Source organism: Amblyraja radiata, chromosome 4 (genome assembly GCF_010909765.2).
Source record: "Amblyraja radiata isolate CabotCenter1 chromosome 4, sAmbRad1.1.pri, whole genome shotgun sequence".
NCBI classification, from domain to species: Eukaryota; Metazoa; Chordata; class Chondrichthyes; order Rajiformes; family Rajidae; genus Amblyraja; species Amblyraja radiata.
In genome coordinates this window covers 68,176,215-68,203,531 of record NC_045959.1, presented here as the reverse complement: position 1 = coordinate 68,203,531, position 27,317 = coordinate 68,176,215, and the positions used below count along the sequence as shown (strand labels likewise).

Sequence of the window (27,317 nt, the reverse complement as noted above, 5' to 3'; positions counted from 1 at the left end):
ATCAAAAATAGTTTTCAATCTGTCCCAGGTGGTGTGAGAACTTACAATGTGACAGATAACACATTTAGAGATTAATCTTGAAAGAAATTTGAGTTTCCAATATACAGATATATAAGTGGGAGAACAAATTAGTAAAACAAATCAAAGGGAGCTTTTGGAATCCTAGATTTATAAATGGGAATAAATAACACAAAAGAAAAGCAGTAATGCTAATAGTCAAACCAATGTTAGAATCAAATCATGAGCTTGGTTTATGAAGGACAACTAAAATTATTTTTGGTAGAACAATATTGAAAAGGATATTCAAAATTGTGTCATTAAAAGTGAACAAAAATATTTTCATTGGCTATGGCCTAAAAAAGCAATATTTTTGAAAGTGCAAGTACTTGGAGAATAAATTTACAGGGACACATGATAGAGGAGTGTGATTATTTTGTGGACTTCTTTACAGAGTTGACATCTGTACCATGGAGAGAATCTGTTATAAATTCTGTGATTTTATTATTGCCATTTTCAAAATTAGACTGCATTTAAACTTGGCCTTAGCCACGTTCCTCTTGCTAATGCTGGATTGGATGCTCTGGAAGACTGGTCATATCATCTATCGAAGAAAACCATTCAGCCTTATTACAAGGACATCTTGCCACACTTGGATGGTTACCTGAAAACTTCAGTTTCAAGTAAGTTACTGCTCTTTCCCCTTTGTAAATAAAATTGTTCAGCCCAGTTGTAAAAGGCTGAATTTAGAATATTAGCATTTAAGGGCCTGTCCCACCAGCATGCGATTGCATCCGTCTAGCGCGACCAGACGTGGTGGCTTGAGGCGTACGGCCTCGCGGGGCCGGTCCCAATTCCAACCGCGGAGGCGTATGGAGTTGTGCGTGATTGGGCCCGACATCATACTCACCAATCAGCTGGGCGGGAGGCGGGCCGACTGAATTTGGACGTCGCACGGCGTCGGGCGGTGACGTCATCACGCAACGGCAAGCCGGGCGGTGACGTCATCGCGCAACGCCACGCGCTAGGCGTACGCCATCAAGACGCTGCGTACAGCATCAAGACGCTGCGTACGACGTCGAGACGCTGCGTACGCCCGTTGAGGCACTGCGTACGGCCTCAATGCGGCTGCGGGCCGACAGGCCGTTGTCGCGCGGGATTTTCGGACAGTGGAAGATTTTTGGAGCCCCGCGCGATGTTGGAACCAGCCCCTCACAACTTCATACGCCTCCGCCGATCGAAGTGGGACCGGCCCCGCGAGGCCGTACGCTTCAAGCGACCACGTTTGGTCGCGCTAGACGCATGCTATCGCATGCTGGTGGGACAGGCCCTTTAGTCTTCTCCACTTAACTCTTATATCCATGTTGTGATTATTCATTACCAGAAAATGCGGAGATTAATGCTTTATTTCTTTATTTACTGATTGGAATAAAATATATTAAGGGTACTTAATATTTTACATTTACTTATACTTAAGTTCAGACACAGTTAAAATGTATAACTGTGATTTAGAAGCTTGAGTGACAAAAACTCCTCGCTCAGGGTAACTCAGAACACATTGAATTTGAAAATTTAAAAATGGAGCAGGGAGAGGGATATAGATGATGTACAGGCAAATTTGTTGGTTTAGGCATCATGTTCAGCTGAGTCATAGTGGGCCAAATGTTCCTGTGCTGTACTTTTCTATGTTCTTGGAGCAGACTTTTCAATGCCTCGTGTCTGTCCCACAATTCAAATGGCTATTTGTTCACTTCAGAATCCTGTTCCCTCCTTCTCCTCATACCATTAATCACTTTAGCTTTAAGCAATCTATCCAAGCACTTCTTTTTTGAATAATGACGTGGCTTCCACTGCCTTTTGTGTGGTATTCCATAGGTTCCCCGTTTTATCCCCTCTTCCTGAGGACGTGACCCTTCATTCTGAACTATCTAGCTTAGCTATTCCCTCCATGGTAAGAGCATTTTTACTTAGAACAAAAGTGTGTCATAATTCCCGATTGTTTCTCAGCACAGCACAGGCATATCTTGAGTTTTTTCTGTACTCAAGTCCACTTCTAGTGAAGGCCAGCATATAACTACTACCTTTCTAACAGTTTGCTGTGCCTGAATGTTTGTTTTCAGTGACTGGTGTACAAAGACAACCAGATCTCAGTGTATCTTCTCTTTTCCCAATATTCTCTTTACTGCAATCTTCCACATTAGATTGCATCTGCCGTGCTTTTGTTTGTTCACCCACTTTAACGACATCACATTTATAGCTACTTTGCATCATCCTCAAAACTAACATTCACTTCTCTTTGGTGTTGTCTGCAAATATGAAGCTTCTGAATCACAGTTATCCAAATATACCATATTCACTGGTTTCCCTGGTCCAAATCATTAATATTGTGAATCGCTTGGGCCCAAACACTGATCCCAATAATTACTGCCAGCTGCCCTAAAAAAATCTTCTTTATTTCTAGTTTTAATTTCTTGTCTGTCAACCATTTCACAAGCCATGCAATGTATTTCACCTATTCCCATGTGCCTTAATTTTGCATTCTAACCAAAATGTGACAATTTCAATGGTATTTAGGAAGTCCAAATACACAATATCCACTGATTTTCCCTTGCCTATTTTTCTAATTATTTTTCAAACATACCATAAGATTTCTCTTTCATAAACCCATGCTAACTTGTCCAAAGTTGTTAATGTTTTCAAAGTGTTCATTACTGCATCTTAGAACATAGAACATTACCGCAAAGGAACAATGTTTCAGCTCACAATGTTGATGCCAAATATGCCCTCAGGAAAGGCAAGTCAAGTCAAGTCAATTTTATTTCTATAGCACATTTAAAAACAACTCTCGTTGACCAAAGTGCTTTACATTGGTGCAGGTACTACCGTGCTACAAACAGTGGTACATAGATCAACAATACATACACAGATGCATACAAACAGAGCTACCTCAGAGGACCTCAAAAAAGGCTTGAGAATAGAAATAAGTTTTAAGTCTAGATTTAAAAGAGTCGATGGAGGGGGCAGTTCTGATGGGAAGAGGGATGCTGTTCCATCGTCTAGGAGCTGCAACCGCAAAAGCGCGGTTAGAGGTCCATCAAATCACACACCACAAGATCAACGAACAGTTTCTACACCAAGGCCAAGGCCATCACCACTCTGAACACACAGCCCCCATTGCCAATATTTTGTATTGCCACAACACTATACTGTGAAATATTGCACATTCTGACTTGACAACATTTTTCTTGCCGTTTTTGGTGTTTCCATTGTTGTTATTATTTATCTGATACGTTGGAGCTCCGCTCGGGCAGTGCGCCTGAAATTTCATTGACAAATTTGATAATAATAAAGTGTTTTATTATTATTATTATTATTATTATTATGCCATGTTAAACTGATCTCATCAGCCTGTACATGATCAATGTTCCATGTGTCTATCTAAAAGCCTCTGTATAAAAAAAATTGCCCGCATATCTATCTATCCGTGTCAGCTTTCTTTTAGACTCCGTAATGTCAATCTTCTTCCAAACGCTAGGCCACAGCCTTCCCATTTTCACACATGCTTCTCACATTTTTTCCGATAAATATCTTCCCATCGCATTTCAACGTATATTTCACAAGTTACAAACCTTTTAAAAACAGCTTCAAAATATTAAAGTTTTCCAAGCTCTCATTTTGAAGAACAAAAAACTGACCCGCTTGGCTCCACTCAGCCCAGCTCGGCACTGCTCGGCCCCACTGGGACCAGTTCGGCCTCGCTCGGCTCCGCTCAACCCTGCTAGGACCTGTTCAGCTCCTCTCAGCCCCACTCGGCCCCGCTAGGATGCGTTCAGGCCTGCTCGGCTCCACTGGGATCTGCTCGACCCTGCTGGAACCCGTTTGGCCCCACGCACTCGGCTCCGCTCAGCCCAGCACTGCCCCGCTGGGATCCGCTCAGCCCCACACGGACTCGCTGGGAACTGTTCGGCTCCACTGGAACCCGTTCGGCCCCACACGCTTGGCTCCACTGTGACCTGTTCGGCTACGCACGCTCGGCTCGACTTGGCCCCACTCAGCTCGGACCCGTTAAGCCCAGCTCCATTGGCTTCACTTGAAGAATTGAGGGAGGGATTGAGGGAGTGGAAGAGAGGAAAATAATCCTGTGAAGTTGAGGAGGGAGTGGGGGGATTGAGGGAGAGGAGGGTGTAGGTAGTGTTGTTCAAACATCTACACTCCGTCTCACGCCCCCTCCCTCTCTACCCTCCCTCCCTCTCTCTACCCCATCCATCTCAGCCCTCCTTCCCTCCCTCCCTCTCTACCCCCCTCCCCCGCTCTCTACTCCCCTCACCTCTCTCTCCCTCTCTACCACCTCCCTCTCTACCCCCTCCCTCTCTAACCCTCTCACCCTCTCCCTCACTACCCCCACCCCTCACTCTCTGCCCCCTTCCCTCGACCTCTCTATCCCCCTCCCCCCTCCCTCTACCCTCCTTTTTACACCCTCTCCCTCTCTACCCCCTCCCCCTCCCTCTCTACCCCCATCCCCCTCCCTCTCTACCCCCTTCCCTCTCCCTCTCCAGCCGCAGTTGGGGGCTATGCGTGAGTGGATGGGGCGGGGGATGGGGGAAAAAGGAGCGAATGAAAGCGTTACTTGAAATTAAAGAAATCAACGTTCAAATCCTGGGTTGTAAGCTGCCGAAGAGAAATAAAAGGTGCTGTTCCTCCAATTTGCATTTGGCCTCACACTGACAGTGGAGCAGGCCCGGGACAAAAAGGTCAGTTTTGGAATGGGAAGGGAATTCATTGACCTGCTCCATTATAATACATTTGACATCAACACTACATTTGTAAATGTCCCAGAACCTGACTGCTGTTAGACAAAGCTCCCAGGTTTAATATATTTAGATGAACAGTCTGCAGACTTCAATTTGGATTTGTGTCATGATTGTAAAACAAACAATGGAAAATCAGTTTGAAGAGAACCATAGACCAGGTTCCAGAATGTGAATGGAAGCAAGCAGATGGGAAACTGATATCTTATTCCACAAACCTTGCAGCACCATCCACCTTTGACGCTGAGGATTCCAAGTGCCCCATGATCACTTTGTGCCAAAATCACTAATTTACTTCAACATTATTTGTTGAAATGTTGTAGTATTTTCCAAATTGGAATTGTCAGATTTACTCCTCAGGTCAATGTTCCTGATCGTAAATTATGTGCTTGGAATAGCACTCTGATCTATGTGTCTCAACTGTTTGGAGAAAGGATGGGACGGGAGTGTGGCCATTCTTTGCCTGCTTTTCCCAGAGAAGGATCTATTATCAATTGCTCTCATGCTTAAAATTTATTTTCTTCCTCTAAATCTAACTACCTATTATACTTGAGTTTGACTTGATTGTATTTTATATGTGCAATATTATCTGATCTGATTGGAGAGCATGCAAAACAAAACTTTGCACTGTACCTCGATACACGAGACATGAATAAACCCAAAACTAGGTCTGAGCATCATGGCATGTCTCAGGTGAATGAAAGATATCAGCTGAATCACAGATCGCACTTGCTTTATATACAACTTAAAACACTCTCAAAGCTTGGTTTAAAAAATGATATTAAAAACCTTTTTGGTTATGGATACTACAATCTTTAAACCTTGTGTTAGGTGAGTCCAAAAGCAACTGGGAAATGATGAGGATTGATACTACAAGTAAAGGAGGAAACAAGATTCTTATAAGTCGCCTGAAAAAATCAACAAATCTTTCCATGGTAGGTGACTATCATTTGAAATTTGAGCCAATGATTTTTATCTGTGAAATATATCTATAAATGATTAATGAGTTTGCTTTTAAATCATTTTAAACATTTTTCATGAAACAGAGTGAGGAATCACCTGCTGCAAAAGTGAGGCGCAGAGTGGTGAAGTTACTCGGGGGTCTGGGGGGACGGGTCAACCGAAGTCTGGTGACAGGTAGGTGTCAGGACAGTTTGATGTATGTCAAACAAACTGAAGGCTGAATAAATAAAAGATGGAAATTTAAGGCTAGCAAACACCGTAATTGTATTTATTAAGACTTTACCTCAGTGTTGGTTTATTTTTAATAGCAACAATCTGTTAAACTGTGATAACTATGCCTCTGCTTTATATATAAAGTTGGACCGGGTTGGGTCCCTTTCACACGGGAGGCCTGGTCCCCCAACTCAACCCGTTCCGCAATGCAATATTCCACCACTCACCCGTTCCCCCGATGCAACCCGTCCCCCCAACGCAATATTGCACCACTCACGCATCGCCCCCCAATTCCGCAGGCACGGGTCATTTCCCCTCATCCTCCAGCACTCCCTCCCCCTCCTCTTCACCCTCCCTCTTCTTTCCCCTCTCCTCCTCCTCTCCCGCAATCCCTTCCATCTCTCCTCTCCCTACCCCCTCCTAACCCTCTATCCCCCACTCCTCACTTACCCCTATCCCTCCTGACCTCCCACACTCCCCCCTCCTCTCCCTCTATTCCCCTTCCTTCCCCAATCTCCTCGCCTCCCCCACTTTCCCCCTCTCCCTCCCTACCCCTTCCTCTCCCTCAATCCCCCCACCCTCCCTCCTCGCTTCCCCAGGATCTTTCCCCTCTCCTCCTACCCTCCCCCAATCCCTCCCGCACCTCTCCCTCCATCTCCTTTCCCCTACCGTTACTCCCTCCATCCATAAAAAGCACCATCTGCAGTTCCTTCCTCGACAGGTCAATCATTGTTAGCTGTGGTTTGGATCCCGTTGACTTGACAATTGGCCCAGTTTGGTGTGTGTGTCTCAAACTCCATGCAAACTGCTCGGCCACCCTGCAACCCGAGCCTCCCTTCCTCTGCCCACTCCGGCTCAGCCCCTGTCCGACCGCCTGCCGCTCGGCCCGCCTGCTACTGCCATTCGGCCCTGCCTACTCGCTCGCTGCCGCCGCGGGGGGGGGGGGGGGGGAAGCGGGTGATGGAGTCGGTGTTCGTCACGGTGGGCACCATAGGTTTCGATGAGCTGGTGGAGAAGATCTCAGAGAAGGCCGTGAGGGTGAGATATCGCGACTCATTACATGGTGTCAGAAGTGGGATTGAGTTTGAGCTGAAAGTGTTTTGCTCGGTCCAGCACCTTCAGATTGGCGTCGTACTCAGCCAGGTCGCGCCAATAAACTGGATGGATGGATGGAAGGAAGGAAGGCAGGCACACATGTGCCAGGGTGGAGACATAAGAAACTGCAGGTGCTGGCAGGCACAGAAATCGCTGTCAAAACATGAGGGGGACACAATCTCTTTGCAGCCGCGTGCGCGCGCGCACACATGCAAGGTTTCGGCCGTGGATCCTATGGCCGGTAACATTGGCAACTGACCTGGTTGGTGACCGACTCTGAACTCTAGCAACAGCAGCTTTGTCTGCCCCGAATCGTGGGGCCTTTCATCGCCTGGCAGGGGCTTCAACATCGGGAGCCTCGATCGCCTCGGCGCAGCAATTTGACCGCGGGGCGGTGGATGATCCCGAGGTCAATTTTAAGCTGCGCTGGGCCGGGCGACGAAAAGCCCCGCGAACAGGCCGATTCAGGCTCCGCTCTGATCTTTGCTCCACCAGTACGTTTCCCTCCTCCAATCACCTTGCTCTATCCTCAGTCCCACCCCCTTACTTCCGCCTCTGACCGACACCTCCCTCCTCCAATCATCGCGCTGAATCATCATGCCCCCACCCCCTACGGCCTGCTGACTGACGTCTCTCTCATCCAATCGGCGCCCTCGATCATCGGTCCCACCCCGGAAAGCCGAGTTTTTTTATCAGCTTTTTTTTTCACTGAGTTTTAAAATCCGGATTAAAAAAATTGGGGGGGATTGTCCCCCACCACTCAAAACAGGGGGGGACGTTTGGTCCCTGTCCCCCCGGGATTTCCGCCCCAGGATGTTTGTATCTTGAGCAAAGCACAATGTGCTGGAGGAAATCAGCTGGTCAGGCAGCATCTGGGGAGGGAATGGATGTTTCAGGTTGGGAGCCTCTTCAGATTGATCTTCAGGTTGCCAGGGTGGTGTTTTAGCTGCCTTGTGTTTCTAAAATTTAAAGTTATGATTTATTGGATAAAGCTGGTGCCGTAATTGTGTCCCCCTCATGTTTTGACAGCGATTTCTGTGCCTGCCGTAAACTGTAGAACAAATAATTATGGTGAAAAAAGACACAAAGTGCTGGAGTAACTCAGCAGGTCAGGCAGCATCTCAGGAGAACATAGATAGGTCATGTTTTGAGTTGGTACCCTAAAGGATTAAGCTAAACAGTTGTATTGACTTAAATTGTTTTTGTTTTACTTAAATAACCGATACATCTTATTGATGATTTTTTACTTTTGTGATCGGTGATAAGGCAGAACATGACCCTGTGTCTTGTCATGAACGAATGTGATTAAATGCCACTTGCTTTCTACGGTAAGGAAGGGAATGTTATCAAGAGACTACAATTTATTAAAATTGCCATTGCAAAGCCAACTCCCATTTTGAGTGTTGTCTAAGTATATGGTGCTGGCATTGTTTTTTTTGTTAATACTGGCCTTTTAACTGCAATTTGTTAAAGGGGTCATGCCCACTCTGTATACATTCCTATGCAGAGACATTGTGCTCCTGGCAGAAGGGTCTTAGTGACTGGTCTCTGGCATTTAAAGTGTGTGCGAGAGAATCAGCCGCCAGATGTGCTGGCTTTGCAAATTGGGTTCTGTGTCGGTGACAAAACATGAAGTTCTCCATCTTTATATTTGTGACTCATTCCTGTTTTCTATTTCTTTCTCTTAAGTCTAACGTTTGGTGTACTGTGATCCCATTTTGGATCACATATTGATGAAGCCAGTATCAAATTCAATAAAGCACCCACTGACTATGAGCAAAATTAATTTAAATGGCAGTCAGAATATTTTATAATTGTACATCAAATCTGAATTTCCTTCAAAGAATGAAGTTAAAGAACTGATGATGGATAATTTTCATTCCACAACGGAGACCTGATAAGCATGTACGAACAGAACAGGTATAGGGTAGTAACATGAATTAATGTTCATGTGTATTATTATGACATTTTATTAAATATCATTAAGGTATTTTTGTTTCTGCAAGATGTTAAGTCTAAGCATTGCAGCAGTGAAGGGTTTTAGCATAAAACTCAAAATATTGGAGGAACTCGGCAGATCAGGCATCATCTATGGAGGGAATGGACAGACAATATTTCAGGTCAGGCCCCTTTTTCAGACACACGAAGGTCAGGCAGCACCTTTGGAGCGAATGGACAGATGACCTTTCTTCAGGCTCTTGAGCCTGGTTAAGGGTCCTAACCCGGAACATAATTTGTCCATCCCCTCAGCCCCTTGCTCTGCTCACTCTATACTCAGCCCCCTGCTCTACTCACTCTATTCTCATGACTTTGTAGCCATAGTGTGAACTCCGTTTTTAAGTTCGCTGACGACAGCACCGTTGTGGGACGAATTACAGATGGTGATGAGTCAGAGTATAGAAGTGAGATTGTCTGATTGACCATATGGTGCCAGCACAACAACCTGGCTCTCAATATCAGCAAAACCAAAGAACTGATTGTGGACTTTGGAAGAGGAAGGTTGAGGACCCAACAATCCTGTTTACATCAATGGGACGATGGTGGAGAGAGTCAAAAACTTCAAATTCTCGGGCGTGCATATTTCCGACGATCTTTCTTGGACCCAGCCCACTGATGCAATCATAAAGAAAGCACATCAGTGCCTCGACTTCCTGAGAAGATTACGGATATTTGGTATGTCAAAGAGGATTCTCTTGAACCTCTACAGGTGCACAGTAGAGATCATACTGACTGGTTGCATCGTGGCCTGGTTCAGCAACTTGACGTCCAAGAGCGGAAAAGACTGCAAAAAGTTGTAAACGCTGTCCTGACCATCACCGACTCTGACCTCACCATCATCGAAGGAATTTATCGTAGTCGCTGCCTCAAAAAGGCAGCTAACGTCATCAAAGACCCACACCATCCTGGCCACACACTCATCTCACCACTGCCATCGAGAAGATGGTACAGGAGCCTGAGAACTAACGTCCAGGTTGAGGAACAGCTTCCCTACAGCCATCAGGCTATTAAACACAACCTCATAAGCTCTGAACTACAATAGACTATTATTATTATTTTTATTATTATTATTATTGCACTGTTATTGTTTGTTCTTTTTTTCTGAGTTTTTGTTATTTATTATGATTACATATTCTGTTGTGCTGCATCAAGTAAAAATTTCATTGTTCTATTGGGGACATATGACAATAAAACACTCTTGACTTGACGCTGCCTGACCCGCTAAGTTCCTCCAAATTTTTTTATGTTTATCTCAAGATTCCAGCATCTGCAGTTGCTTGTGTCACCATGAATTTAGCCCCCTATTAATATCTTACTCTTTTATTAAAAATCATCTTGCCTTTTGAAGCCTAATGTTCACTATTTTCATTCAAAATTATAATAATGCACATGACAGTGAATAATCTAAAACCCAAACCTGAAATTGTTTTGCATAGAGTACACAAAATACTTATGCATTCTCATTTTAATCAATAGCTGCCTCTTCTGAGGAGATGATGAAGAAATGTGTTGCTTGGGTGTCAGAGAAGGCACTGAGTTTTGCAGTACCATTTGCAGATATGAAACCTGTTATTTATCTGGATTCATTCCTACCACGTATCTCTGAACTTGCGCTTTCTGCCAGTGACCGACAAACTAAGGTGAGTTACTGTTGCCTTCATTCACATTTAGCACCAGACCCTGTTATGTCACAATGAAATATGTTGCCAGAGCTGTTCCTCTTGTTACATGTCCTGCAAATTTGTATTTGTACACTGGAAATTAGCTTTCCTTTCCACCCTCATCAGTAATAACATTATTTGTATTTTTGTTTAAGAAAGAACTCCAGATGCTGGAAAAATCGAAGTTAGACAAAAATGCTGGAGAAACTCGGGTTGAGGCAACATCTATGGAGCGAAGGACTAGTCGACGTTTCGGGTCGACCCGAAACGTCGCCTAGTCTTTCGCTCCATAGATGCCGCCTCACCCGCTGAGTTTCTCCAGCTTATATGTATCTCGTATATTTTTATGTAATCACTCCATAGTTTGGTAATGTTTTAAGTCATTAGAAACATAGAAACATAGAAAATAGGTGCAGGAGGAGGCCATTCGGCCCTTCGAGCCAGCACCGCCATTCATTGTGATCATGGCTGATCGTCCCCTATCAATAACCCGTGCCTGCCTTCTCCCCATATCCCTTGACTCCACTAGCCCCTAGAGCTCTATCTAACTCTCTCTTAAATCCATCAAGTGACTTGGCCTCCACTGCCCTCTGTGGCAGGGAATTCCATAAATTCACAACTCTCTGGGTGAAAAAGGTTTTTCTCACCTCAGTCTTAAATGACCTCCCCTTTATTCTAAGACTGTGGCCCCTGGTTCTGGACTCGCCCAACATTGGGAACATTTTTCCTGCATCTAGCTTGTCCAGTCCTTTTATAATTTTATATGTTTCTATAAGATAACCCCTCATCCTTCTAAACTCCAGTGAATACAAGCCTAATCTTTTCAATCTTTCCTCATATGACAGTCCCGCCATCCCAGGGATCAATCTCGTGAACCTACGCTGCACTGCCTCAATCACAAGGATGTCCTTCCTCAAATTAGGAGACCAAAACTGTGCACAATACTCCAGATGTGGTCTCACCAGAGCCCTATACACTGCAGAAGAACCTCTTTACTCCTATACTGAAATCCTCTTGTAATGAAGGCCAACATTCCATTAGCTTTCTTCACTACCTGCTGTACCTGCACGCCAACTTTCAGTGACTGGTGTACAAGGACACCCATGTCTTGCTGCACCTCCCCCTTACCTAACCTAACCCCATTGAGATAATAATCTGCCCCCTTGTTTTTGCCGCCAAAGTGGATAACCTCACATTTATCTATATTATACTGCATTTGCCACGCATCTGCCCACTCACTCAACCTGTCCAGGTCACCCTGCAACCTCCCAACATCCTCTTCACAGCTCACACTGCCAGCCAGCTTTGTGTCATCTGCAAACTTGCTAGTGTTGCTCCTAATTCCCTCTTCCAAATCATTAATATATATGGTAAACAGTTGCGGCCCCAACACCGAGCTTTGCGGCACTCCACTCGCCACTGTCTGCCTTTCTGAAAAGGACCCGTTCTTTGCTTCCGGTCTGCCAACCAATTTTCTATCCAACACCCGACCCCCAAAACCATGTGCTCTAATTTTAGTCACCAGTCTCCCGTGCGGGACCTTATCAAAGGCTTTCTGAAAGTCTAGATACACTACATCCACTGGCACCCCTTCATCCATTTTACTTGTCACATCCTCAAAAAATTCCAGAAGATTAGTCAAGCATGATTTCACTTTCATAAATCCATGTTGACTTGGACTAATCCTTTTACTGCTATCCAAATGCCCCATTATTACCTCTTTAATAATTGACTCCAGCATCTTTCCCACCACCGAAGTCAGGCTAACTGGTCTGTAATTCCCCGTTTTCTCTCTTGCTCCTTTCTTGAAAAGTGGGATAACATTAGCTACCCTCCAATCCACAGGAACTGATCCTGAATCTATTGGACATTGGAAAATGATCACCATTGCGTCCACTATTTCTAGAGCCACCTCCCTGAGGACCCTGGGATGCACACCATCAGGTCCAGGGGATTTATCATCCTTCAGTCCCATTAGCCTACCCAATACTATTTCTCGCCTAATGAAAATTTCAGTTCCTCTACCCCCTTAGATCCTCTGTCCTCCAGTACATCTGGGAGATTGTTTGTGTCTTCCTTAGTGAAGACAGATCCAAAGTACCTATTCAACTCTTCTGCCATTTCCTTGTTGCCCATAATAATTTCACCCGTGTCTGCCTTCAAGGGACCCACATTTCACTTTGCTACTTTTTATCCCTTAACATATCTAAAGAAGCTTTTACTGTCCTTCTTTATATTCCCGGCCAGCTTCCCTTCGTACTTCATCTTTTCAGCCCGTATTGCCCGTTTTGTTTCCTTCTGTTGTCCTATGAAAGTTTCCCAATCCTCTGGCTTCTGGCTACTCTTTGCTGTGTTATATATCTTTTCTTTTAGTTTTATTCTATCCCTAACTTCATTGTTGTTTTTCTTTCATTTTTAAAAGTTTAAAAACATTTTTTATGTATAATAAATCCTGTCAGGTTGCAGCTTGTGAACTGTTGCATAGTGTGGTTGCTTACATGCTGGGGAAAGGATCGCAGATCTCTGAAGGTCAAGAAGAAACAATGTACCAGCTGAACAAACATATGTATCCAGTCTTACTCTGTCTAGGCTGTGATGTGGACAAGGTAAGAAACTATGACCTTGAGCATATCAATGTTATGGATTTAAAATCTCAAATGTATGAACTAAAAATACTGTATATTCCCCTAGATGTAGTATTACTCTGGCCTTGTATTGTTTATCTGATTTAAACATGTACATTCTCCACTAGTTAGGTACAGGCACATTGCGTTTTGCTCGTGCATCGTTTACACACTTTTAGAATGAACCTGCTTTTGGAATAATACCCTCAATTTTATTCCTGCTAAACTTGCACATCAGCTTTCAAAGTTAACTTGTAAATTCAGTTTTAACAGAAAGAAAACTCAAACGATTGCCTGCAGCTAATAAATTATATGTTTAAATGTCATACAGTCATGTGATAGGAGTATAATCAAGTCTACTCCGCCATTCAATCATGGCTGATCTATCTCTCCCTCCTAACCCCATTCTCCTGCCTTCTTCCCATAACCCCTGACACCTGTACCAATCAAGAATCTATCTCTACCATAAAAAAATATCCACTGATTTGGCCTCCACAGCCTTCTGTGACAAAGAATTTCACAGATTCACCACCCTCTGACGAAATAAATTTATCTTTGTCTCCTTCCTAAAAGAACGCCCTTTAATTCCGAGGATATGGCTTCTATTCCTAGACTCACCCACTAATGGAAACATCCTCTCCACATAAACTCTATCCAAGTCTTTCACTATTCTGTATGTTTTAATGACATCCACCCTCATTCTTCTAAACTCCGGCGAGTACAGGCCCAGTGCCGACAAACGCTCATCATAGGTTATATTACTCATTCCTGGGATCATTCTTGTAAACCTCCTCTGGACCCTCCAGAGCCAGCGCATCCTTCCTCAGACATGGTGCCCAAAATTACTCACAATATTCCAAATGCGGTCTTACTAGTGCCTTCTACAGCCTCAGCATTACATCCCTGTTTTTGTGTGTACCTGCCTTTGGGATGAAGTTTTTCCAGTTACTGAGCAAAAACGGGTAACTTTCTCAGTTTTCTGCTTTGACGGTAAGAATCATGCATTTCAGGTAAAGCATTGTACAGATGGAAGGGAAAGCGTTATAATGTTGTATAATGTGATTTAACCTTATTTATTTCAATTGGTCACATGCATTGCCTAGCATATGTTTCATTTACACACTTTTTGATATGCACGTTGTTTTTAAAGCCCCTAACCCTCCCCTACTACGCGAGGTGCCAGTACACCCTTCATATTCGGTTTACTTTAATTTGCAAATACAGAATGGAAGCAGGCCCTTCGGCGCACCGAGTCCACACCAGCCAGCAATCCCTATGCACTAGTACTATCCTACACACTAAGGACAATTTACAATCTTTACGAAAGACAATTAACCTACGTCTTTGGAGTGTGGGAGGAAACCCCACACAGTTATGGGGAGTACGTGCAAACTCCATACAGACAGCACCCGTAGTCAGAATCAAACCCAGATTCTAAGGCAGCAACTCTACCGCTGTGCCACCGAGCTGCCCATATCCTGAAAATTATTTTCCAGTGACCCACTGAGTTACTCCAGAACTTTTTATCTTTTCTTGCATCTCTAAATCGGTTTAATTCCTCCTCCCACTATCCGTCCACCACCATTTCCACTCAGGATTATAATACATCCCATCAATGGTTTTGGATCGCAGCACCTCCTTGCTGTTTCAGTCCCAATATACTTCACACTTTTCCATTCTTTGTCAATGCTCCAACACTACAGGACCACTGGGCAATCACGAGAGAGCCTGATACCCCAGAACATTTTTTGTATGTTTTTCCATCCATCTGTTTTATACAGCATATAATGTATAAGCTCTCTCATACATGTAAACTCATCCCAGAACTTAACATACCAGGATATATTTTCTTTGGTATATTTGCGACAATATCATCATAAAGGAGTTCAATGATGCCTGCAGTGACGAATAAAATTGACTTTGACTTTCAAAGAAAAGTAGTATTTGCAGGTGCATGTAGGTATTTCATCTGTGGAATGTTAATATAATTTGATGAGCATGCTCCACTGAAGTGCTGATGTTTTCCTGAAGGGATGTGGAAATAATTCTCAATTCTAACTTCTCTGAAAATGCACAAGTGATGAACAAGCTGGAGGGTACTCTAAACGCAGTGGGCTCTTTATCCTACCAGTGGACCAGTTACACCTAAAGTGGATGATGTGTTGTAGTTCATCATAACTCCCAGCATGTTAGTTTAGTTTATTGTCACATGTACCGAGGTACAGTGAAAAGTTTTTGTTGCGTGCTAACTAGTCAGCGGAAAGACAATACATGATTACAATCGAGCTGTTAACAGTGTACAGATAAATGAAAATTGGAGAGATATGAAACCGAAACAGAAAGCTGTGGAGGCCAGGACAATCAGGGCTCGAAATTAACAGTTGCCGGGTGCCAATGGCCACCTAAAGTCCCGCCGGGCAACCTTAAAGCCGTGTCATTTTGCCCGGCTTGGCAAGCGAAGGAAAGCTTGGCTGATGTGGACAGCGGATGGCCTGATGCAAACTGTGCCGGTGTTTCTGAGAGAGCTCCTGCCTTATCCTTGTTCCCTACCTTGCCCTTGGAGTTGCTGCTTGTTTGTGAACCAGCGACTCAGGCAGCGAATTGGCGCTCGACCGCTGCAAATTGTTCTGTTGCTATTGTTCCCTTAAAGGGCCTCTCCTTTTTTGATTTTTTCGGCGGCTGCGGAATGTCAGTGATGGTTTTACAGGCGTCAGACGCTTGGCAGTCGGCGAAAAAATCGCAACGTGGGACAGGCCCTTTAAGGGAACAACAGCAACAGAACAATTTGCAACAGTGTTGAGCGCCTGAGCCGCTTCTTCCCTTCCTCCCTTCCTTCTTCCCTTCCCCCCTTCTTCCCCCCTTCTCCCCGCTCCACTCTTCTTCCCCTTCTCCACTCCCCCCCCACTCCCCTCATATCCCTTCTCCCCCTCTCCCTCCCTTCTCCAAACCTGCCCCCCTCCTCCACTTTCCCCGACGCCCCCCATTTGTGGACCCAGCCTGCGGCCAGCGATCCCCCGCACACAATCTCACACACGCTAGGGACAATTTATACGGGAGGTAATCCTAACCCTAGGTTGACAGGCTTGGTATTTATAAATTGTCCCCAGCGTGTGTGGGATCGTGTGAGGGGGATCAATGTTACTAAAACAGATTATGTGAAGTAGACTTTGTGCAGTACTATTAGTGGGATCTAGCTGTCACAGGCTGGGTCCACAAATGGGGAGCGTCAGGGAAAGTGGGAGGGGGAAGGGGTTGGAAAATGGGAGCAGGGAGGGAAAAGAGGCGAAGGGAATGTGAGGGGAGGAGGGGGAGTGGAGAAGGGGGAGAAGAGTGGAGCGTGGAGGAGGAAGAGGGGGAAGAGAAGAAGGGGGGGGGAGAGGGGAATGGAGAAGGGTAGGGTGGAGTGGAGAAAGAGGGCTGGGGGTGGGAGGGGGAAGAGAGGGGAGAGGGGAGTTCAGTCCACACTCACTGAATCCATCCCTGTGAAAAGTTAGAGACTGTGATTTGGATCTGGAAGCGGACCAATACAAAATAAAACTGAACGAATCAGACATCTTTTCATTTGCACAATTGATTTTATTGTATTAATTTTAATATATTAACTAGACAAAGTGGGACCCGTTGGGATGGCTGGTCCCCCAACGCAATATTCCACCTCTCCACCAATTCAAATATTGCTGGCCAGTGGGGAGTGGGGGGGCTTTCTGGAGCGCTAGCATGGTGTTGTGGGCCAAAAGGACTGGTTTCCAGAGGGCTAGTATGGACATTGTGGGCCGAATGAATTCTTGGGCTGGCAGCTCAGTCACTGCGACCACACACACACACTCACACGCACTCACTCACACGCACACATACACTCACACACACTCGCACACACCCACACACACACACACACATTCTCACACACACACACATTCTCACACACACACACATTCTCACACACATTCTCACACAGACACACACACTCACACACACATACACTCGCAAACACATACACACACACTCACTGACTCACACACCATATATATGGCAGTAAACTTTCTTGAATACTCACATGACTGAGCGCAGCCTCTCCGCTTTGGGGCTTCCGCAGTCAGCGGCACTTCCGCAATCAGCGTGACCTCTGCACTTACCGGAAATTACGCAATCAGCGCGACCTGTCCACTAAGCGGAAGTCACAAAATGAGCGGGACTTTTGAACCAAACACAGTCGGACCTAATAAAGCATTTATTCCTTCCAAACACAGTCGGACCTAATAAAGCATTGCAGTTTCAAGCACAGGCAGGGCAGCAGGCCAAACAACTCATGGCATTGTCATTAAGGGCTAAAAAATCATTTATTGCAAGTACATTGCAGACTCACAGTTCAGTTGATTCACAGCTTAGAATGAGAGTCGTGGCCTCTCCCTCGCAATCTTGCAGAGTGACTGAGTTACGCCCAGTCATCCGGGGTTTTATAGTCTTTCCCCCGGAAGGGCCGTTACCTTCATCGCGATGATTGACAGGCGAGAACATCTCTAGGTTTTTTAAACACTCAGAACTTTTTTTATTTTTCATCGATGGGAAAAATTCTCGGGGCTGGCTTAGCGGAGGAGGACTGTGAGTGAGATGGCCAAAAATCACAGCGATACAGGGTAGCGTTTTTTCTAAAATCAATATACAGCGCAGACAGGAAGTGGTCAAGATGAGACTTTTAATTATATAGATGTTTAAAATCCATGCATTGAAGGAAGAATATTTTCCAGCCCATCTGTGGTCCCTAACCCCAACCCTAGCCCTAACCGGGCGTCACCCGCAGGACTGCATACGTCAGCGTGTGACGGGATGCACGACATGATGAGACACCCAAATGTCGCCCCTGGATTTTGAACATTCCAAAAGCCTGGGGTGACAGGGGGACACCGCGCGTCACTACATGTGTCACGACCTGACCACGACGTGGCAACCTCTTTTCAAGCTATCGCCGAAAATGTCGCCCAAGTGGGGCAGGCCCTTAAATCCCTCACCACACGGGAGGGGAAGAGAACCTGCAAAGTCACCTGCCCGCGTTTGGTCCATATCCTTCCAAACCTGTCCTATCCCTGTACCTGTCGCTCTCCCTGTCTTTCTATCTGTCTCTGTCTCCATCTCTGTCGATCTCTGTCTCTGCCTCTGCTCTTTCTGTCTCTCGTTTATCAGTCCTCCCCCACTTTTTCATCAGAAACCCACTCTGAAATTTGGCACCTAATGCTCCAGTATAGTGCCAAGTAACAGCCATGTCGCTGAAAGGGTTGTTGTGATACAGTATGGTGTTCCTGAAGTCCCACACCAGAAGAGCTACCCAACATCTGCACTCTCCTTGACCTCGTCCTTACCCTACCGGCAAGTTCAGCTGAGGCTGAGCCAGGCTTCAGCCGGCTGAAGCAGCATAAGACCACCATCAGAAGTTCCCTCCAGGACTACCAGGTGACCGTCCAACTCCTCATCATGCTGCATGCCAGTAACATCAAGGACTTTGATCCCCGGCCAGCCATCAGCTTGTGGCATGCAGGAGGGATGAGGGCAAGGAGGCCTGACATGGGAGAAGACCCAGCTGCAGCATCTGCCTCGGGATCTCACCCTGTCAGTGACAAGTCTGATGAGGAGGATGCTCTGCTTGAGAGCGACTCAGATGACAGTTAAAGTGACTTTTAGATTTATTTGAACAGCTCTGTCTTTACTTTGCTTTTCAGGAGATAGTTTAAATATCAAGCAGAAAAGTTACACGTTCTCACAAATATAATGTTTCTGTTCATTTAAAGTTGATATTCTCCCCCCCCCCCCCCAAAAAATAAATAAACAATCGCTTCAGCCATTTTTATTGCCCTTCTGGGCATTCTTACTTGCCATGTTCCATGATTGATTTAATATAGTCAACTACTTCCATGACTAATCTTCTTAGTGGGCACTGAGTAAAAGAGGTACTATGTATATTTAAAAGTATGGTATAGGTCTGGTCAGGTAATAATAATAATAATAATACAGTAACAAGTATGTTACAAGAAAAAGAAAATCAAAGTACACTTCCATTCTCTTTATTTCTTTTAAATTACAAAATCCTAGAGCAGGAATATATTATGTATCTATTTTTCCCCTCTTGATGTTGTTACTGTGTCTACCTTCAAAGGTGTCAAACAGATCGATTCAATTCTTTATACTTACCTTGCTGTGACTGGGCACAACAGAGATTGATGATTGAAGATTCAGGAGGAAAAGACCCATGCTATGGCCATGTCATGATAGTTTTCGGTCCTTCACAGAAAACATGCTTGCATCAATCTGTAGTGTGCATGGTTAAGCATATATGTTACCATGGTCCAGGATTTATTGACACAGGTTGATCATATGCTGAATAATCCAACCACATTTTTGTTTGGAAGAAATAATAGAAATTGCATTCATTGCAACGTGTAAAAAGATTTGAGATACTGTATTATAATTTTGCTGCATGTCATTGTGGTATATATCATGTCTTGATTGGTGAATATGTTTAGTTTGTGACTTTATTTGAAGCAGAAATAATATATGAATGCTTCATTGAGCATAATTCCGACTGGTAACTATGCACTTCGTCCGAGCACATTATCGCACGCGTCATGCAAGCCATCTTAAATGACCACCTAAACTGTTATTCGGCAACCTAAAAAGCTGTCATGGTTGCCCGACTGGCAAGAGCGAATAAAAGTTAAGTGAGAGCCCTGACAATGGATAAAGGCAGAGATCGATAGATTTTTGATTAGTACAGGTGTCAGAGGTTATGGGGAGAAGGCAGGAGAATGCGGTTAAGAGGGGAAGATAGATCATCCATGATTGAATGGCGGTGTAGGATTGATGGGCCAAATGGCCTAATTCTGCTCATATCACATGAACTTATGAACTGAATAAAACAACTTTCTTGTTTGTTTGTATTTTTATACATAGGTGACCAGCCAATTATTTGAACCACTTGTCATGCAGCTTATTCATTGGTTCACTAATAACAGGAAATTTGAAAGTCAGGATACAATGGCACTGCTGGAAGCTATTCTGGTAACAATTCTTCACTTATGTTGTTCACTTCGGAATACTCTAAGCTGATCTTAATGCACAGTAAAATAACATGAGTTTTAACATCTGTGTTAATGCACATTAAAGTTGAAATATTTTTGTTTAGAAGAGCCAAACAGATGAAATCTTTATACAAACCATGTTAAAGAGATTTACATGGGTAGAAATATCATAATCTACTCATTGACATTAGGTACATGAATGTTTGCTAATTTCTTTAACACTATTTAACGTTTATTTAACATTTATTTATTTTATTTTTTTCACAATATACTCAACTGTTACTGCTGATATTGTTGTCAAATTTATGTTTCTTTTACAAGGATTGGAGATATTGAAATTTATATCCAAAGTAACTTAGTTACTAGGAACTAATTATTAAAATAACCAAAGATATTCAAGTACTGAATTTCTATTTTTCTATTTGGATGGATGGAAGAGATGCTATGATGAATCATTTTATTAAATGATGAAAGTTGATGCTGAACTACAGTTAGCAGAATTAACCTTATTGTTCCAGGTTCGGACCTAAAGGCGTCCAATTTTTGGCAACCTAACCAAATCCCCACCTCCCTCTCTTTCTCTCCCTCCCCCCCCCACCCCCCTCCCCCCACATGCCCCATCTGGACACCCACATATTCCTCCCCTCCTTACCCCTGCTACTTTCCTCCCTCGGGCTTCAGAATTCACAACTCTTCAATCCTGTCTCACAGCTTCTGCTCTCTGACCTTTGTTCCAACCATCTGCCTCTCAACCCCCCCCCACCCCCCACTCGCCTGTATCCACCCATTACCTGCCACACTTTGTCCTGCCTCTCCCCTCTTATGGTTTTCTTCTTCCCCCTACCCCACCATACAATTGTGCCCTTTTGTATGTCTCTGTATGTTTGTTTCATTCTTTACTCAGTGATAGAAAGTTATTGGGCAATAATTTGCCCCCAAAACATTGCAGTACAGTTCTGGTTGATTTTTGTTCTGAAAACTAAAAGCTGGTAATTTTCATAGGATGGCATTGTGGATCCAGTGGACAGTAATCTGAGAGACTTCTGTGGGAAATGCGTGCAAGAATTCCTCAAGTGGTCCATTAAACAGACAACCCCAGATCAGCAGCAGAAGAGTCCTGTAAATACAAAGTCACTCTTTAAGAGACTGTATAGCCTTGCTCTTCATCCCAACAGCTTCAAGCGATTGGGAGCAGCCCTTTCATTTAATAGCTTATACCGAGAATTCAGGTAAGCCTATTTTCAACATTAGATATATATATATATATATATATAATTAGATATAACAGGACCATAAACAATAAGCAAATATATTCCACAACAAAGCATGCACTGGCGCGTAAAAGCAGAAAATTGCAGATAGAGTCGTAGAGTCATACAGTGTGTAGCAATGTTACAAAATTTTGAGATTTTAAAAATCAAGTCTGTAATTTATCCCATCAGATAAAGCATAAAAATAAGTTTAATTTGACACCTAATTCACTTTCATATCTCAAGTATTTAAAAAGTTATGGCCATTTTCATACTCGGAAATGAGCATCTTGTTCCCTATTGATTTTCTATGGACATAACAAAAAAGTTGTGATCGTGAACAGTCAAAAGCCCATAACTTTCTTAAAAATTAAGAGAACTGAATGAAATTTTCAGTTATCATAGATTGAAGCATTCTGAAACAAATATAAAATAATCTTACTTGGATGACCTGAAATTAAAGCATATAATTAGTTAGTTACCTAATTGTAGCTAATTTCAGACTTCAATTACTAGATCTAAACATCTATCCATTTCTTAATAAATGATTAACATTTTTAAATAGCCTAAATGTCCAAATAATATTCACAAATAATTCACAATAAAACATGATTTTTAAATCTCATTTACATTAATTTATAGGCCAAATGGAAGGAATTCAGTGTTCAATTGCTGTAAATAAATGCCCATTTAAATCAGCTTTCCAGTGGGTCCCTGTGGAACGCGCTGGTTTAGAACGTTCACATTGCGGTAGATTTGTGCCTCAAATGCCCAGAAAAATACTGCGCGATATAATGGGGCCAAAATGAGCTACTCGCAATAGTAAACTTTGTATAACGGGATCTTTAGAAGCCCTTTTTAATGTAAAAATATACAACCTTCCTTCAGTTGTCTGCTTTATGAGACCCTGCGGTTGCGGGCGGTCGCGGGTTTAGAGATTGATTTTTAAACTACTATAACTATTATTCAAGGCCTTTAAACCTAATAATAGCTTTTGCGACGGGGTCTTCCAGCGATTTTTCGTTAATAATTAACTAGGCTGAACATCTTCGATTCGAACAGCCTAGAGAAAATCGCGTTTTAAACCCGCCCCCTCTAAACGGCGCCAAAATCGCGCACACCCGTAGCGGCAGATTTTCAAAGACGCTTCAGGTAGGCTTTGCAACATACCTACAGTGTGGAAACAGGCACTTCGGCCCGACTTGCCCATACCGACCAACAGTTCCCATCTACACTACTCCCACCTGCTTTAATTTGGTCCATATCCCTCTAAACCTGTCCTATCCATGTACCTATCCAGATGTTTCTTGATGAATAATAATAATGAATTAGTTTATTGGCCAAATATGTACACATACAAGGAATTTGCCTTGGTGCTCCGCTCACAAGTAACAACACGACATACAGTATCAACCATTAAGAATGAAACAGAAAACTTTAAAACATTAAGAATATTACATTACAGTTTAAACATGTGAATGAAATAAAATGCCAGAGCAAAAGGGGGCTACAGACTTTTGGTTATTGACTAGAGCTATTGCTCGTGGGAAAAAAAGCTGTTTCTTTGTCTGGCTGTGGCGGCTTTGACGGTCCGGAGTCGCCTTCCAGAGAGACGTGCTTCAAAGAGTTTGTGGCCAGGGTGAGAGGGGTGAGAGATGATCTTACCCGCTCGCTTCTGGCCCTTGCAGTGTATAGTTCGTCAATGGAGGGAAGGTTGCAGCCAACAACCTTCTCAGCAGATCGAACGATTCGCTGCAGCCTCTGGATGTCGTGCTTGGTGGCTGAGCCAAACCAGACCATGATGGAGAAGGTGAGGACAGACTCTACGATGGCAGTATAGAATTGGACCATCATTGCCTGTGGCACATTGTGTTTCCTCAGCTGCCACAGGAAGTACATCCTCTGTTGGGCCTTTTTGATTGTGGAGTTCATGGTGCCCTCCCCCCCCCCATTTAAGGTCCTTGGAGATAATGGTTCCATGGAACTTAAAGGACTCCACAGTTGTGAACCATGGGTCACAGTTTAAGAATAAAGGGGGGGCCAGTTAGGACTGAGATGAGAACAAACTTTCTTCACGCAGAGAGTTGTGAATCTGTGGAATTCTCTGCCACAGAAGGCAGTGCAGGCCAATTCACTGGATGTTTTCAAGAGAGAGTTACATTTAGTTCTTGGGGCTAACGACATCAAGGGATATGGGGAAAAAACAGGAAAGAGGTACTGATTTTAGATGAATAGCCATGATCATATTGAATGGCAGTGCTGGCTCGAAGGGCCGATGGCCTATTCCTGCACCTATTTTCTATGTTTCTATGCTTGAGTATATGGCAATAAAACTCGATCACTTGATTTTGAAACATTCATGCATGGTGGAGGTATAATGTAGTCATAGAGTGATACAGTGTGTAAACAGGACCTTCGGCGCAACTTGCCCACACCCGCCAACGTGTCCCAGCTACGCTACCTGCTTTTGGTCCATACCTCCAAACCTATCCTATCCATGTATCAGTCTAACTTTTCCTTAAATGTTGGGATGGTCCCTGCCTCAACTACCTCCTCTGGCAGCTTGTTCCATACACCCATCACCCTTTGTGTGGATAAAGTTACCTCTTAAAAATACTTCATACAAAAAACATTGAAATCATACTTCTACAGTGCACTAAAACATGATTTTACTTCGGAGTCACGTGAGTGACTACGTGAAGAGCCCGCTCAGCACGCATGCGCGGCATTACATTTCAGCAGGCAACAGCGGCAGGCGGGAGTCAGGCGCTCCCGCTACAAGCCTGAAAGAGGAAGCTTTAGGTAAGTACTTACCTTCAGTTTAACCAGCGACTCGCGTCTGTTTGTTGCTCCAGGTGGAGCAAAGCAGCAGACGCAAGCGGCCCCCGTTGGACTCTGGGGAAGGAGCGTTCCGTTCGCGGAAGGGGGAGAGACGCCACCAGGACCGCACACGCTGCGGTCCACAGACAGAGCTGTGCCGGTACCAGTCCAGACGCAAGCGGCCCCCCTTGGACTAGGGGAAGGAGTGTTCCGTTCGCGGAAGGGGGAGAGACGGCACAGGACCGCACACGCTGCGGTCCACGGACAGGGAGCTGCGCCGGTGCCAGTCCAGACGCAAGCGGCCCCCCTTGGACTCCGGGGAAAGAGTGTTCCGTTCGCGGAAGGGGGAGAGACGGCACAGGACCGCACACGCTGCGGTCCACAGACTGAGCTGCGCCGGTTTCCAGTCCAGAGGCACAGCGGGAGTCAGGCGCTCCCGCTACAGTTTAAGGAACAAGACTCTCCAAGAAACCTGTCCCCAGCTCGGCTCCAGCAGACAGGCGTCTCATCAGAGGGGGACAGAGGGCGGTAGGACCGCTAACCGGCGCTCCGCCATCCCCGACACCGAGCCGAGCCCAGTTCCGCTAGCGCCTGAGCAGCGGACTGGATGTCAAAACATCCGGCCGGTGGTATCCGATTCGTCGGACGGGGACGTCTCACCGCCCGCTTAGGGCAGAGACAGCCGCCTGAGCCGCATGGAGCGGCTCGTGGAGCATAAGCTCCAGCGAGACTTGCTTCGTGAGGAGCAGTTTCGCAGAGGGAGTTCAGGCACTCCCTCCACAGTGCCTCGTGCACTGGCCATTGCTTCCTCCTCATCCGAGGACAGCTTTGGCGACCAGAGCTGGGCTGGTCAAGAAGAGGGGCACTGGCTGAACAACATCGGGAGTATGCTTTGAGGTACAGGATCAGGAAGAGCTGCTGGGTGTGGCCGCTACGTGGTTTCACCACGAGCAAGATGGCTTTCAGTCTTAACTGATGGCAAGCCTACTACCTGTCTTTTCCAAAAAACCTCTCCAAGACAGGTAGCCATGAGGCGTTAGTTTCATCACGCCTCCCCTAAATTGCATTTACTCAAAGTGCCCGCCATTATTGGGGGATACATTGAGCAGCGCATTTAACCCAAATATCTCAAAATTGCATTTGATACCCTGACGTCGGCTATCCATGTCCACCTGCTCATTCCAGAAGGGCAGGGTAGTATGGCAAAACACCTGACCCTACTGTTCAACTTCTCAAGGGAAGTCACAAACCTGCCCTCAATCTAAAAAATTAACAGGACTGTGAGAACGCCGACCTCACAACCACAGATCCTGCTACCTGGCACTTACCAAACAAGTCCTAAAAAACTGGACGAAGTGTTCAAACTATTCGGCACAAGAGGGCAGAGTCTGGAATGAGCACCACACTAAACCAGACAGCAGTACCTCTACGCGTCCACCAGGGGCGTCTACCTCATGGTACTGGTGAAAGCTCGGGGCCTGCATGCCAGTCCCGTAAGCCTTTTAGGCCAGGGCCCACAGCAGGCCCCATGGAAAATGCGCCACCCCCTAACAAACATCGTCCCTACAAGAACAAGGAACCAGAAACCGAAGAAAACAACAATGAAGACAGATAAGTATGGTTCCTACCATCACATAAAGGTGAAGGGTTGTACTAACAAGGGGTGGGTGAATCACGCCTGGTTAGGAAGCTATCACTCTTGGTAGTTATATACCAAAAAATATATTCAAGGGGAATAGAATTAATATCTTGCCACCAATTCAGCAAGCACCCCAAGGGGTCTACCCTCCCACGATGGTGAATATCGCACCATCATTGATTAACCACTTGAGTATTTCACCAGGTATACCCACTTATGGGATTTGTAACTTCTACCATGGATCCAAGGATGCTTTATGGTAGACATCGACCTTAAGATGCATACTATTCAGTACCTTTTCATATAAGTTTCGGATATACCACAATTACCTGGATGGGGTAACCATGATGAGCATTGCCATTTTCATTCACTGCACATCTCGCGTGGGTATGTGACAAATAAACTTGATTTGAGTATTGAATTGGCATTTAAGTCGAAGCTATTCCAGAATCAACCAGCCCTGACACTTAAGAAACATTCCGTCATGGCATGTCTATATATTAACGACAGACTATCCTTGGATATAGCTTATTAGCTGCTTTAGCTACTAACTTATTTAGCGGGCTCTGTCATATATCCAGATATTTACGTTGACCATCCACAACATTGTCTATCTGGTATTCATTAAGACTATCAGTTATGGTAACATTTAACCACCAATCAACTACGTGGCAAAGTAATTGGGATAGTAGCAGCATTACCAGCTACTGAACATTGTACCTTTCCCATGAGCTGAGATACTAGTGTTCAAACTATCTCCATACCTGTAACATGGGGGCAAATGGACTAATCTGGAGTGTTATCATGGAATTTATCTGCATAGGAAGGATTATGGTTGTACACTTCCACCTGTTTTGAGTAACATCTTATGTGTCCTGATGTGTTACTGAGCTTGTAATACTTAGTGCCAATGCGAATTGACTTAAACGTGTTATATATTAAATGACTTACTTCTAGTGAAGCATTTGCTCAGTAATGCACCATTTTGCATGTTCGTTTATAAGTTAACTACATCACAGTGGTGGCATATACCAAACCACTTGGGCGGAGAACATCGATATTAGGTGACAATTTATTAACAATTGGTAACCGTATGTTGTCAAACATGTTTGACCATCAGTAACTTACCTATCAGGTGAGCTAAATGCTGTAAACAAACATTTAAACCAAAAATATTTGCTG

The 27,317-nt window shown here is 44.6% G+C and overlaps 1 protein-coding gene across 1 annotated transcript in view; it reads left to right on the top strand.

The window, feature by feature from the left end:
• Positions 1-27,317, top strand: part of prkdc (protein kinase, DNA-activated, catalytic subunit) — a 235,559-nt gene that overhangs the window by 62,663 nt on the left and 145,579 nt on the right. Inside the window, exons 21-27 of the mRNA XM_033019700.1 lie at positions 524-680; positions 5,637-5,740; positions 5,852-5,942; positions 10,551-10,714; positions 13,195-13,341; positions 20,299-20,406; positions 21,429-21,655. Coding sequence (XP_032875591.1) covers positions 524-680; positions 5,637-5,740; positions 5,852-5,942; positions 10,551-10,714; positions 13,195-13,341; positions 20,299-20,406; positions 21,429-21,655 — 998 coding nt within the window. The remainder of the gene's footprint in view (positions 1-523; positions 681-5,636; positions 5,741-5,851; positions 5,943-10,550; positions 10,715-13,194; positions 13,342-20,298; positions 20,407-21,428; positions 21,656-27,317) is intronic.